This window comes from Mustela erminea, chromosome 7 (assembly GCF_009829155.1).
Source record: "Mustela erminea isolate mMusErm1 chromosome 7, mMusErm1.Pri, whole genome shotgun sequence".
Lineage (NCBI taxonomy): Eukaryota > Metazoa > Chordata > Mammalia > Carnivora > Mustelidae > Mustela > Mustela erminea.
In genome coordinates this window covers 89454031-89469495 of record NC_045620.1, presented here as the reverse complement: position 1 = coordinate 89469495, position 15465 = coordinate 89454031, and the positions used below count along the sequence as shown (strand labels likewise).

Below are 15465 nucleotides of genomic sequence, written 5' to 3'. Positions count from 1 at the left end.
ACCTACCATGATGCATTTACTTATAGATGCTCTAATTTGATTTTAGACAGTGGAATTTTCTTTATCTTGAGCTAGCACAAGATTTTTAGCATATTAATAAACAAAAAACATGCAGATACCAAATATAGGCCCCATTATTTACCTCCTGTTATGGAGATACAATGAAACTATTAGAGGAAACAACTGAGTCTGAATTTAACTCTTTCAAAAGTGGATTACTAAGAGTTTTCTTACATGTATTATTATTACTGTGTAGCCCAATAATCTGTAAACTCTTAAGTCTTATACAAGAGTTTATAATAAAGAAAAGAATAAGTAAACTTCTTTCTATCTGGAGGCAGCCAAAATGGACTCAAAGTAGATTCTGCACTCTGGAGAGAATCATGATCATGTTACATATATGGAATCATTCTATACATATTTTCATAACAGGTTTCAGAATGAATATGCTATCTTTTTCAAGATTATTCAATTTATTGTAATTTAGACAAATTTACACTGTTCCATAAATCATGAAAATTGTAGTAGTGACTGCAACACAAATTTCTAAAAGAAAGAATATCTAAACTCAATACCAGTTTAGCTACTCTCTAATTCTTGAAATTTCCTTCTGAGTACATGTTCTAGCTTTGGAAGAGTGACCTTTATACTTTCTTCATTTTCTAAAAGCACAAAAGTTGACAGAAATTCATCTTACCTCTGATGAGTCCATTTTTGGAGATAATGTGCAGGTCAATACATGGTCACCTATGTTCTGTGGATTTTGTTTCAGAAAGCTATACATTGACTGAGCAGATTCAGGGCTATCTAACTGAAGAATTGCCTTTGGAGAAGATTAAAAAATATATATATTAAATAGTTCCACAAAAAACTAAAGTAGAATTACCATATGATCCAGGAAGCCCACTATGTGGTAGTACCCCAAAGAACTGTAAGCAGGAAATCAAATAGACATTTATAAACTCATGCTCATACCAGTGCTATTCACAATACTCAAAAGGTAGAGCAGACAAAATATCAATGGACAAGCAGATAAACAAAATGAGCATATGCAAACAATGGATTATTATTCAGCTCCAAAAAGGAATGTAATTCTGACATATGTTACAATATATGCTGGAAGATATTAAACTAAGTGCAATAAGCCAACCAAAAAAGATCAAATATTTATGATTCCATTTATAAGAAACCGCTGGAGTAGTCAAATTCATAGAGAGGGAAGTAGAGTGGTAGAACGTTAGTTGTCAGGGGCTAGGAAGAGAGGTACAGAGGAATTGGTGTTTAATGTACAGGGAGTTTCAGTTTGAAAAGATAAAAGTTCTGGAGATGGACTGTGGTGACAGTTGTATAACAACATGAATATACTCAATGCCAGTGCATGGACATTTAACATAGTTAAAACAGTAAATTTAATTACATGTATTTTAGCACAATAAAAACATTCTTTAATTTTTCTGAAGAATAGATAAATTTTTCTTCCAGACTTCAAGTGTGATTACAAAGGTAATCTTCATTTCAAAGGAAACAAGAAAAAGCAATCCTTAAAATGTTCCAAAGTCCAGGCAAAACAGGAGAGTATGATAGGTATTTTTAAGAAATTAAAAAAATAACTACCAGAGGATTAAACATATCTAAAGTAAAAGTTCAAAATTCCTTAGACCACCTGTCTTCTCCCTTCCCTCCTGTGTCACACTATTTCTAAAGTATCAAACATGCTCTATGGAGCAGTTAGAAGTATGTCAAAGAAATTAGTATCTACCTTTGGTGAATCAGTTCTGAAGCAAACACTGTCAACTTTGATAAAAAATCCTACCTTCCTAGGTAATACATGGTTGCTCAAAATCTAATTTTACTAGACAAGTATCTGAATTAAATATTAAACACAGAGGGAACAACAAATATAAACAGATTAACAATTTCTTTTAAGGAAGAACAAAACCCCTAAGGGATGATCACTTTGTACTTCTTTCCATATAATGAAACAAAAAGAGCTAACTCTCTATGTGCTTTACGGCTGGAAGTAACTTGGAAAGTATCTGGTAACACCTTTTTTCATTTTATAAGTAAGAACTAACTAAAAGTGTAAATCAACTAAGCCAAGGTCACAAAGGCAGTAAAGGCTAGATGAACTCACGTTTAAACTTTCCCGTAAGATAATGTTCTTTGCACATACTACCATTCTCCCTTGTGCAAGTTTTATTTCCATTAAAACTAGGAGTTTTGGGGCACCTGAGTAGCTGGTTAAGTGTCTCTTGATTTCAGCTCACATCATGATCTCAGGGTTGTGGTATCAAGCCTTATGCCAGGCTTCCCCCTCAGCAGGGAGTCTGCTTGAGATTCTCCCTCTGTGCTCACTCGCTCTCTCTCTCAAAATGAATAAATAAATAAATGAATGAATCTTAAAAAGCAAAACAAAACAAAAACACACTAAGAGTTCTGAGGAGAAAGTCATCATCTCTTTCTTTTTATTACAGCCCAAGAGAAAATACGCTGACCTATCATAGTTCTGCTAAGAAATGATATTTTATAGGTGTTTCAGCTCAGAAGACAGATTAAAAGTCACAAACCTGAAGAGTACAGGGTTCAGTCATATATTCTCTACAGAACATATAGCTAAACCAGGAGGGACCTTGTTACCTTGTTTTTATTACTCATGAATACGTGGTGAGCCACTTTTCCAAACTGAAGTCCAACACAAAGCACACACTGAAGCCCATCTTCCGGTAAATTATCAAGATGTACAAATCGATCGTAAATTTTATCTGTATTTGCCTGTAATTTTTTTTTTAAGAGACAGCACAGAAAAAGAGAAACACAGCTCAAGTATCAAACTATAAACACAGATTAACAGTAATTTAATTTTTCAGAGGTCAGATGATACCCTCTCCCAAGAGTAAGAAAATGACTATGTGAGTGAAGACAGGGAGATCTTAGTTTTAGATTTGAGTGATCAATGAAACGATATACTCAAACAAGAAGTATAATCCTTCTTCTATCAGCACAGTATTTACCTAAAACACTTTGTAACTAAGCTACTTAATATAGCTCCAGTATCTAGAAAATATTTCACCTTAGGGATTACCACGATCCTTTACTTCTTATTTTACCAAGAGAAGATCCATCGGACACTTTCATCACCCCCAATATTTTATTTTTTCAATTTAAATTCAATTAATTAACATATAATGTATTATATGTTATCATATACATATACATATATCATATACATATAACATATAATGTATTAATGTATCAGAGGAAGAGTTCAGTGATTCATCAGTTGCATTTAACACCCAGTGCTCATTATATATCACATGCCCTCACCATCACTTCAATGTTTTAAAATGAGCAGTAAGGTTTTCTTTTATTTCTAACAGGTGAATAACCCATGTTTCCATCAGTTAAACAAGTGTACAAAAGCATTTAACTGCAAAACTTACCTCTGGGTCATTTTCTTTAATCAAGGTTGTAAATATAGCTTCCTAGAAAGGCAAAACACAGGAAAGGAGGAAGATGTAAGTCTTCCCCATACATATATTTATTTATTCAGGGTTTATAATAACCTAACCTATATGAATAAGAATTAAACGCTGTTTCATAAAATGAGAAGTCAGCAGAAGTTTTGTTCCTTCTAAAAATCCTTCCTTCTTCCTGAACAAATTATTCAAGTTCCACCTTAATACACTTTAATTCTTCCCATTGCCTTAAGTACATTAAAGATTAATAAGGTTTTATTAGGGGGAGGACATTCAAATTCATATATAAGGAATAAGAGATTTAATTTAGCAGACAATTAGAGAATTCAAATTATAAAACAAAAAGTTAACTAAGCAAAGTAGGGGATGAGGAAGAACAGAAATGTAGGCTTGCAAAAAAAAAAAAAAAGACAAAAAACCCACCACAAAACAACATAGAGTATTAAATGTACAGTTATTTAGTACTGTTGACTACAAAGAAGGCTAAGAGTAGCCTGAGACAAAAATGTCAGAGCTGGGAAAGGAAGGGCTAGCTAATGGATGGCTTACCTGTATAGGAAAGGAACTTTATCTTACAAGATTCTGGTTCTTAAACTTTTTTTTTCTTTTCAACAATACTGACACATATAAAACAACTCTACCATTACATCAGAGTGATTCGCAATGGAAGGCTTTCTCAAATAACACGCATTTCCACCTTCCTCTAGAGATTCTAAAAACTGCTTCATGCCTCTTAGTTGATAATAAACAGTTGATAATAAATGTTTGTGTGCCACAAAGAAACAGTGAAGGGTTTCTGAATCAGTTGACTTTGAACAGATTTATATTCTATGTCAGTCTCATTACTTCATGGAGAAAGATTTTGAGGGAGACAAAACTAAAGGTAGGAGACATAAAGAACTACTTTAGTTGGGAGTTTTCAAGAAACAAAGCAATAATGGATGGGATAAAGGGGGAACAAACTACAGAAATGTTTATGACTTAAATTATACAAGACCTAGTGATGGATGGCTGTGAGAAAACAGAGAAAAATTAAAGATAACATCCCAGTTTGGAGGACAGATAAGAGCAGTAAAATAAGAATACAGAGTTGTCTACAGATAGTAGTTTTCAACTTTTTTCCCACTCTGACATACATGAGGGATTAGATTCCCTCAATATGGAAGTAATTCTCAACCACTGGGACAGGAGACTGTGAAGAGACAGGAAGAAGCTTTTTCTCAATCACTCAGAGAGAACATGTAACCCAAAGAAACAAGCTAGAGCATATAACCAACTACAATAAACCCGATCCAAAAATTTTATAATATTCTAGTAAAAATCATGCTAAGTCTATTATTTACCTCATCTTTTATATTCATGTTTTCAGGAACCATACTTATTGAGAGTTGATTTCCATCCATTGATATTGGGAAGCAGGTATAAAATTTTATCATAGATTCTGCAGATTTTCTATTTATTTCCATAAATATCTTTTAAAATAAAAAGTACAAGAACAAAAAAATATGTCTTTAAGTTACTTTTTCTTGAAAAGATTTAATACTAAGAGTCAAATAATTTAGTAAACATTAAGATAATGCATCTTCAGAAAGTGAGGCCAACAGACTCAAAGTATTACAACCATAAGGAAGTAATAATGAATGAATGGACTCACAAGGCAATACTAAAGAGAAATAAGAGAGGACATTCTAGTAAATGACATTTACTAGAAAATCTAGGAAGGAAATAAGGAAAATCTTATTTATCTTATTCATCATTGTAGTCTTAGTACCTACAGCAGTATCGAGCATATAGCAGGTTTTAATAAATATTTAAATAAATAAATTTAATGACTGATAAAATATGAGAAGTATGAGAATTGAAAGAACCAAAGAAATGTGTAATGATTACCAAGTTATTTTTAATTTTGTTTTCCTAATTATAAAATTATAGTGCCATACATTTTGGTTTTAATTTTCATCCCTGGGTAAACAAATAGTTGAACATTCTTCTCTGTGTTGATAGTGGGGCAGAAATCTTCCATATATTTGATCATAGTTATAATTTTTCTAAAGGAATTATCTATTTGTGTAATCTTTCAATTTATTTATTGAACTTTTAACATTTTATAGTGTAATCAGGGTATGAATCTTTTGTTTCCCTTTTACATAAATATTTTTAACTTTAATTTGCATCTTGCTTTATATTAATTTTGCTTATATGATTGAATCTGGCATTTTTCCACATAATATCTGGAAAAGTATTAAATCTCTAAATAGTAATTCTACTCAACTCTAATCAAAATTGGACAGATAATAATCTACATTTTCTGTATCTGATTTCATATTTAATGTATCTACTTATTCTTTGGTATGAATCTGAATTACTCACTTCCAAATTCCCACAATTTCCCCCTATTTCAATGTACTGTCACATAAAAAAAATTATTTTATAAAAAAATTTATTTTTATTCTCGTCTCTAAATAAAAACAGCTTTAATGAAATATAATTTACATATCATAAAGTTCACCAGTATAGGTGTAGAATTCATTGGTTTTTTAGTAATTTATGAAGTCATTCAACCATTCAAATAATCTACTTTTAACATTATGTGAAACTGCATTTAACTCACTCATATTCACTCTCTTCTTCTACTCTGTTTTCTGAAGCACACTGGCTCTGGCTACCAGCAAACATATATCCTACTCAATGCTCTCTAGTGATCCCCAATCCCTTTCTAACGTAAGAACACTACTATCAGCCACCAGAATCGTGGTTCCATTATTTAAACTTTCCTGAAATCTCACTCCCTATAAGATACCTTCCACAAGTTGTCTGTATTAATATAGTGTTTTGTTTGTTTGTTTTTTTAATTACAAAAGCAGTATGTACTTATTACTGAAAATGTAAAACACACAGATAACCTAGGTTATTCTAAGTACTGACCACATCTCTATCTGAGAATGGTTACTTCCCATTTGAGTGCAATTGGTAAAACAGAAGGAATACTAATAAAAAAGTGCTACAAAGCTTGTAAGTTGTTATAAAACTCTGTATTAATATATTGAAGATATAAAACATTTCTTTAGACTAAAATTCTGAGCAAAATTTTGACACATTTAGTAAGCCAACCTCCCCATCGTTAAAACTAGGTCAGTTCAGAATAACACTAAAATACGGGATGTTTTATACTTTACAAATCCCTTAGCTTGAATGGCTTAATTATTTTGAGGTGCTCCTTTTTAAAAACCTTTCTTTTTAGTTTTTTGAACTTAATGTTTTTCAAAATGTGCTTCAGACAATATGAACAGCTATTATCAACGCTTACCTTTTTATGAGATGATAAAATCAAAATATCCTTTAAACCACCAAATGGTTTTACTAGGTTGTAAACTTCTTCTATAGAATATCCTTTATTAGGCAAATTAGAAATAAGTACCACACACATTTCCTCTGTTTCCTTCAAAACAAATTTAAGAGTTGACATTCAAATTTCTTTAACTGCTTTTATATTTACTTAAGTTTATGCGGCAGATCATGGTATGTTAGTATTTAAACTGCATTTAATACTAAACCTTATCAATTAAGAAGGCCGGTCTGAACCTCAAAACAAAAGAAAATGCAAATTTCCTCTCTTTAAGTACACAGCATAATTTCAGTCATATCAAGGCTTTTCGTTCTCTTTTTCAACCACTGCTTAAAAACACAAGTTTAACCGGGCACCTGGCTGGCTCAATCAGGGATGCATGCGACTCTTGATCTTGGTATGAGTTCAAGCCCCACAACTAGGTAAGGAGATTATTTACAAAAATAAAATAATAAAAATAAAAAGTAAAAATAAAATAATAAAAATGCAAGTCTATTTATTTTTAAAGTGCAAGCTGAAAAACACCAGTTTGTCTCTGACAACTCCTTCATGCACGGCTGCCATTCCTGTGCTATGCGAAACGAACATCCCCAAGCTCCAAAACAGAACATAGCTTTTCATCTTGCTGAATAAAATAATCTTTTAGGTAAAATTAAAAAGTTTCCCTAGTGCCTTAGAAACCCTTTCCTATAACCCAATTCCCACTACAAAGTAAATACTTTCACTTCTGTCTTCTTTTCTTTCAGATCTATTCTTCAAGAGGACGCTCATCAATGCCAATTTTTCCTTCTAGTAAATTTTGAGAAAAATCCCCAAAGGTGTACTAGAGTAAACTGGACAACCTGTGACTTTTCTTTTAGAAAAAAAAAAAAAGTGGGGGATAGGGATGGGGAGAACCAGGAAGTTGTAATTTTCACAAATCAGTTGAGAATGATTTTCAACTACCATGTCAACTGTGTTCATAAATGGTTCCTTTGTAAGTGCTTTAAGTCAATCTATTTGTGCTTTAAAATATTCTTCCTAAAACAAAATAGTTAAGACATACTACTTAGTGACTTCTTGAAGAATGCATCTATCAGTCAAAAATAAACTTACTGTTTAGCACTTGAATGATCTCAAGATCTTAACCAGCAAAATATAAATTAAATTAACAAGATATTAATAGTCAAAATCACAGATGAACCACAAAAAAAACAGTAATGTGAACTTTCTGCCTTTCAAATGAAACTTCAAATCCTACTCACTATTCTAAAAACACAGAGAACTGGTATTCTAAATATTAATTTATCTCCCACTTGCCTCTAAGAAAAAAGAAAACAGATTTCACAAAATTTTACTGGGTTTAATTTAACAAACTGCTTTTCTACTCAAAAACCAATTTTGGCCTAAACTTTTTTTCCTGGTATAAGGTAAACCTCAAAAACATGTACATTTATTGGGACGCCTGGGTGGCTCAGTTGGTTAAGCAGCTGCCTTCGGCTCAGGTCATGATCCCAGTGTCCTGGGATCGAGTCCCACATCGGCCTCCTTGCTCCGCAGGGAGCCTGCTTCTCCCTCTGCCTCTGCCTTCCACTCTGTCTGCCTGTGCTTGCTCTCACTCTCTCTCTCTCTCTGACAAATAAATAAATAAAATCTTTAAAAAACAACAACAACAACAAAAAAAATGTACATTTATTGATCATCTGCACTTTAACTTTTATGACTTACTCTGCAACTCAAACTCTATCTAAAAAGTCACAAATGACAGGGGTGTCTGGGTGGCTCAATTGGTTAAGAATCCAACCCTGGACTTAGGCTCAGGCCATGATCTTAGGGTCCTGAGATCCACCTGGAGCCAGCTTAAGATTCTTCCCTTTCCCTCTGCCCCTCCCCCATCTCTCTATTTAAAAACAAAAACTTAAGGTGAAGCAATAAAACTCAAAAAAGAAAAAAAAAAAAAAAGACGTCACAAATGACAGGTTTTTCACCATGCCAAATCCTGTAAATTTTTTAGTGGGTTTACAGTAAGTTAAATATATTGTGTCAAAGTTTCCTAAGCTTTTAAATAGTAAGTAAAATATAAAAACTGACCTTGTTAACTGGTTCTTTTTCTGTGGACTCCACAGCAGCTTCTGAAGATACAAAATAAGGTAAGAATTCATGCAGATATATTTTATTTACCAAGATCCCTCTTTTTCCACAATGGATTAAATAGTAGCTGCATGAAAATGTACACAAATGACAAAATACTACAAAATGTAAGAAGGAAATAGCTACAGAAATAACATTTCATTTTATTTCTTGTAAGAGCAAAATTTCAGAAAAATCAAGAGGGTGGTGACCTGAATCATAATATTTTAAGTTTCATTAGTATGAGCCTGATATTTTAAAAAATATACATGTATATAAGACACAAAACTAAAAATCTTGTTTCCTTAAAATTTGATTTTCCATCTTTAAACATAAGAGAACAAAATAAAACCTTTTTGACCTACCTGAAATAGTTTCCTTAGCACTATTTTCAGTGGCTTTGACTTCCATACTGGTCTTTATTTCAGAGTTTTCTGCATGAAACAGTCTGCTTTAATAGTCTAGAAAAACACGCTAAAATAATTAAACTAATGAATCTAAACAGGAACTTAAATTTGCTTATTTTGTCACTAAGTATCCTCAGACTGACCTGATTTAAGTCAAAGCTAATACAGGCTTTTCTCTGAAAATCAATAAAACAATACCTTTGAAGATTTTAAAGCAATAATTTCAAAATATACCTCGAATGTATACCAAGGAGATCTAAAGAAAGCACTTAAACGAACAAAAGCCTTTAGAGCTTACCTGGTACAATCACAGGTTTATTGGCATCTTTGTTTTTGACAATGCCAGCTTTTTTGACTTCCAAAGACTTCTTTCCACCAGATTTTGCTTTTAAAAGTAGAAGTGAACAGTTATTCCAAGGATCTGTTCAATCATTTAGCATGTTATATACTCATATATATAAGAAATGTGGTCCAACTTCATTGTAAAGGCAGTTTCTTTTCCATATATTTATTATTTCCACTTAGGTCTGTTTACCAGTAAGATTAAAAGCAAATTTAAAGGGGTGCCTGGGTGGCTGAGTTGGTTAAGTATCTGCCTTTGGCTCAGATCATGATCCCAGGACTCTGGGACTGAGTCCCACACAGGGATCCCCACTAACAAGCTTCTCTCTCTCCTCCTGCTCGTGCGTTCTGTCTCAAATAAATAAATAAATTTTTAAAATACCCCAAATTTAAAATGATACAATCTTGTTGATGGCCACTAAAGGGCCACAGGTTTATCTTCCATGTGGCAGAAGCATGTCATGATCACACAAAAAATTTTTTTAATCATTTCTACAAAGGCTCTTCAAAATTAGCCTATATATTAATAAACAGATCATGTTAGTTTCAACATGTCACATTTCTTTTTTTTTTTAAAGATTTTATTTATTTGTCAGAGAGAGGGAGAGAGAGCGAGCACAGGCAGACAGAATGGCAGGCAGAGGCAGAGGGAGAAGCAGGCTCCCTGCCGAGCAAGGAGCCCGATGTGGGACTCGATCCCAGGACTCTGGGATCATGACCTGAGCCGAAGGCAGCTGCCTAACCAACTGAGCCACCCAGGCGTCCCTGTCACATTTCTTTCTTTATGGAGGAAATACATTCTTTTAACAGGGAAAGAAGAACATTTTTTGGAGTAACAAACTGAAAAATTTACAAGCTGGGGAAGGTAATATGAAGCGACAGCTCTAAAAAATGAGAAAAATAAAGATTTGTAGGGGGAAGTAGCAGAACAGTTTATAATTATACAGCTGTCAAAAATGTCCTCTGCAAAAATCTGCAGTGGCACACTGCCAAAGACCAACATACCAAAAAACAGTAGTCCCATTATGTGTCAGGTTTAAAATATCAAAGAAGTATCTACTAAACCTTTCAAGCTGTTATTAAGTACTATAAATCTTATGAATTTCAAACTTGCTTTTGATAATAGTATCTTTATTATATTCTTCAAGGGAGGATTAAGAACAAACTTAATCCTCTTCTTCCCAAAAGTCTTACCTGTTTTGATTGAAGCTTTACCTTTAGCAGCTACTGTTACCACAGACTTTACAGAACCCGCTGATTTCCCTAAATCACAAAAGTTGTAGTCAAATTGGTTAATTTAACTAGTATCAACAATCCCCAAATAACCTCTTAAAGAATATGAGTGACAAACCATATTTTATCCAAAACATAAAATGTTATCTTTGGGGCACAGGTCACTTTCTAAATCAAGCAATGACAATAATATCTTCAGAAAAAAGTATCACTAAAGTAAGAATTCACCTCCCCAGAGAGGTACTTAAAAAGAGCATTCAGGCAAGTTAAATAAATCTCTGAATGTGTGGACCAACTAAGAATTACTAACTGCAAGGATATAAAAACAGTCCCATAATGCTTTTAATGTTTCATAAACAGTTATAATTAGGGGCTCCCAGCTGACTGAAAAGCATTCAAGAACACCTTAATCATGGTTAAGCCACATAAAGCCTACTTTGACTCATTCCTACTGGGCTCTATGTGAACAAGACTGTTTAAATTGCTCTGACCCTTCTTCGTACATACACATCTGTTACTCTTGCTTATTTTCAAAGATAATGTATAAAGACTGTGATCATCAAAGTGTCATTGAAAAGATCACCAGAGAGCAACAGAGTTAGCTCTGAAATTTAGGACTCATTAACAACTACTAAGGCTGCACTATGAGGAAAAAAGCTCAGAATCAAACTACCAGTAGATCCAAGCTGAATTCCAAATTAAATTGTCAAGTCTTGGGGCATGAACCAATTTCTGTGCACATGTGCCCATTTGTAAACAAGGGTGGTGACTGCTTTAATTACTTGAGGAATCCTTTTAAGAACATGACTATGCTTTTGAAAAATTATAATACAAATAAAACTAATGACATGTAAAAATCAACTGAACTGTTTACAAATTTACCCTTTATATCAAAGATAGACCCTAACCTTTGCCCAAAAAGATTAATACCAATCCTTTATAGAGTATCACCTAACCAGTCATTTCTTAGTTAACCCCAAGTTTCAACACACTGCTGTGTCACATGAGCTGAGCCCAAAGGGCCTTTCAGTATTTCTTTCACTATCCCTGTATTTATACATCAATTCACTTTAATACTTCTAGCTGGGAACCAGAGCTTAAGGAAAAAATATGGAGAATTAATTTCCCAGCACAGTTAAGGGGTGGCTAAGCAGCTTTAACACCTATTTCCCCCCAAATCTCTACCAGAATTCCCATAAACTTACTATCAAAGTAATACCAAACTGTTTACTAAATAAATGCATCCTCAAAACAAGATATCTAGCTTCCCCTGACCCCTTCAGATTACTGCTTCAAAGAAACTCTTTTATGAAAATTCTGGATCTGCCACTAACAATGGTTATTTACCAATGCAAAGCTGCATCCTTTCTACTATTACAGAGAAGATAATTTAATACATTGATTTCTATCGACTTAAAAAGATGACCCTAAACGAACAAGCATTTAGCAGAAATGAGAAGTAGGAAGGATAATGCTAGAGGAAGGAGAAAAAATAATTACTTTAAAATCCTGAAGGGGCATCTGGCTGGCTCAGTCAGTTAAGCGTCCAACTCCTGATCTCAGCTCAGGTCTTATCTCAGGGTTATGAGTTAAACAACAACCAAGAAACCCCACTGAAGTCCATAACAACTGATAATGAAATATAATTCTGCTGTTTGTTATCTGAACTATTTTATAAAAGAAAGTTTCCAGAGAGACCTCAATAAAAGAGAAAGAGGGAAATTATCTTATTTTGATAATTACTACAAAGAAGGAGCATTACCTACTAAGTCTCCTTTCTCAGAATTCCTAGATGGCTATAAATTTAAAAAATTAGTATACACCCAGAACATACTTTGTCACATGAAATCCAAGATAACTGTTATATACTTCTTAAGTAATTTAAAGTTAATAGGTCTAGAATTCTAGTAAAAAACATACCTGAAGTCTTAATGACTTTGGCTCCAGATGTCTTGGCTTGTCCAGTTTTGGCTAATAAGAAAAACATTATCAATGACACATTACGAATACTATCATTTAGACTTAGGAAAGAGCTAATCTGGCAATGACTGAAGAAACACTAAAAAAACATCCTTACGCTCATCTTTGTATGCTTGTGGAACTATATAGGTAAATTCTGAGACATGCAATTGCTGAGATGAAAGGAAAAGATTTCAATTTTAACAATATTAAATTGTTCTACATGAAGACTGTACCAACTGATATTCCCAAAAACAGTACATGAGAGTGGGGCTTCCAATTTCCACATACAGTATGTAAGAGAAGTTATTAATTACTCCAATCTAAGATGGACATTGGTACAGATTAATTTTTATTTCTTTAATCAGGAATAAAGTTATGTTGACTTTCATATGTTTAATTCAACACTAAATCTTTCTCTGTGATCCGCTATTCTAATATTTGCCAATTTATCTTTTGGGTTGTTGAGGTTTTCTTATTTATTAAGAGGGCTTTACATATTAAGAAAATTCATCTATAGCACAGAGGTAACAATTTTTTAAAACGTTATGCAAAATACTTATGTAAAAATACTTTTTATGTAATCAAGTATTTTCCTAAAAGGGAAGGATGCCCTCGCTCTGCAATTAAAACCAAACAAAAAAACTCTCCATATTTTCTTTCAGTACTTTTAATTACCACCTTGTGAATTACAATCCGCTGTGATTTATTTTATTAACATGCTTTACTTTTACAAAGTGACAAGGCAATTTAATGAGTAATTGATCTTTTCCTGGATAATTTAACATATTACCACAATTATTTACTGATGTTCCATATGTTCTAGGAAATACCTCTGGAAACTCTCTGTCCTACTGATCTTTTGTCTAGCTGTACAACTACATGAAACTATTTTGAGTCTTTACCTCTGTAACTTCTTTTAGTATCTGTTGGTGCTCATCTGTCCTAATTACACTTCCTCTGCAGAATTTTTGTCTATTCTGTTAATTCTTTATTTATAAACTTTATAATAAACTTGTACAGTTTAAAAATCTTATTGTTTGTATCAACTATATTCAAATTAAAAAAGAATCTTACTGGCAGTTTTATTGGGTTCCTAACATTTATCTTAATATAAGAAAAAAAGACACATTATAATGGTGAGAAGCTTTCTATCAAGGAATGAGCTGTTTTCCACATAGCATTTCTTTATGCCTTACAATAGTAGCTTAAAATTTTCATAGTTTTTACCCTTTTTATTTATTATTATTATTTTTTAAGATTTTATTTATTTATTTGACAGAAATCACAAGTAGGCAGACAGGCAGGAAGAGAGAGAGGAGGAAGTAGGCTCCCCGATGAGCAGAGAGCCTGATGCGGGGCTCGATCCCAAGATCCTGGGATCATGACCTGAGTCAAAGGCTCAAACCCACTGAGCCACCCAGGCGCCCCCCGCCCTTTTTATTATTTTAAACAGAGTATTTTATTAGATTACATGTAAGTGGTTATTCTTTCTACATAATAAAGCAACTGAAACTCTAAATTAATTTAGAAAATTAAGGTGGCTAGTTAGATTTAAAGGCATTTCAGTAGACTCTCTTACATTTTCTGTCATACATACACATTTGCAAATAATAATATTGAATCATACTTTCCAATTTTTATGCCTCGTGACTTGCACTGGCAAGTGGCTGTTAGTTTTAGGACAATATTTAAGCTACTTCACAGAAATGATGAGTATCCCTTCTTTTGTCCCTAACCTTAATGAGAACACTTCTACTACTCTCACTATTAAGCCTATGCTGGCTTTTGACTTGATATATGTATATGTTCATATGTATATAAGCAAAAGTGTGTGTGTGTGTGTGTGTGTGTGTGTATAAATATAAAACACACTATATTAAGGTAGTTACCTATTTTAAGAATTTTTTTTTGATGCTAGGAACGGATGTTGAATTTTTCCTAATATCCTTAGCATTTACCTTTTCTCTACTTAATATGGCGAACTGAATTTAAAAGATTTTCTAATTTTGAAACACTTTTATATTTCTGATGTGATCTCCTCTTGGGCACACCATTACTATCCACTTAATGTGCTCCTCACCTCTACATGCTAAAATTTTACTTAAAAGTATTACCGCAAAAAATGTTTTACATCAATGTTCATAAGAAAAATTGTTCTGTAACTTTAATTTATTATAACCACTTTATCAGCATTCAAAACATTTAACTTGTTTTGAGATAACTGTAAATTCACAAGAAGTTGTAAGAAATAATTGGGAAGAATACCATACGCTTCACCCTGTTTCCCCTAATGGTAATATTTAGCATAACTACGTACTATGTTACAAACAAAACTAATACAATCTACCAACATTTCCGCAGTTTTACATACTCATTAATGTATAGTTAGTGCTATAAAATTTTATCATAAATGTGTAGACTGCTATGACCACTGATCACAATACAGAACAGCTCCATCCTCACAAGGATTACAGCAACAGCTACTTGTCTCCCTCCTCTTCAACCCAACAACCACTCGTCTATTCTCTAACTCTATAGCTTTATCATTTCTACAATGCTGTATAAAAAAAGCTTGTATTTTTTTGATATT

General features: G+C 33.0%; 1 protein-coding gene across 6 annotated transcripts in view; it reads right to left on the bottom strand.

Moving 5' to 3' along the window:
- The window catches only part of ZNF638 (zinc finger protein 638), an 80893-nt gene that overhangs the window by 19882 nt on the left and 45546 nt on the right, over positions 1 to 15465 (bottom strand). For all 6 annotated transcript variants that reach the window (XM_032352410.1, XM_032352415.1, XM_032352413.1 and 3 more), the window contains 10 exons: positions 12834 to 12884; positions 10875 to 10943; positions 9637 to 9723; positions 9297 to 9365; positions 8893 to 8933; positions 6784 to 6915; positions 4820 to 4948; positions 3441 to 3482; positions 2638 to 2772; positions 698 to 823 (listed from right to left, as the gene is read on the bottom strand). In XM_032352410.1, coding sequence (XP_032208301.1) covers positions 698 to 823; positions 2638 to 2772; positions 3441 to 3482; positions 4820 to 4948; positions 6784 to 6915; positions 8893 to 8933; positions 9297 to 9365; positions 9637 to 9723; positions 10875 to 10943; positions 12834 to 12884 — 881 coding nt within the window. The remainder of the gene's footprint in view (positions 1 to 697; positions 824 to 2637; positions 2773 to 3440; positions 3483 to 4819; positions 4949 to 6783; positions 6916 to 8892; positions 8934 to 9296; positions 9366 to 9636; positions 9724 to 10874; positions 10944 to 12833; positions 12885 to 15465) is intronic.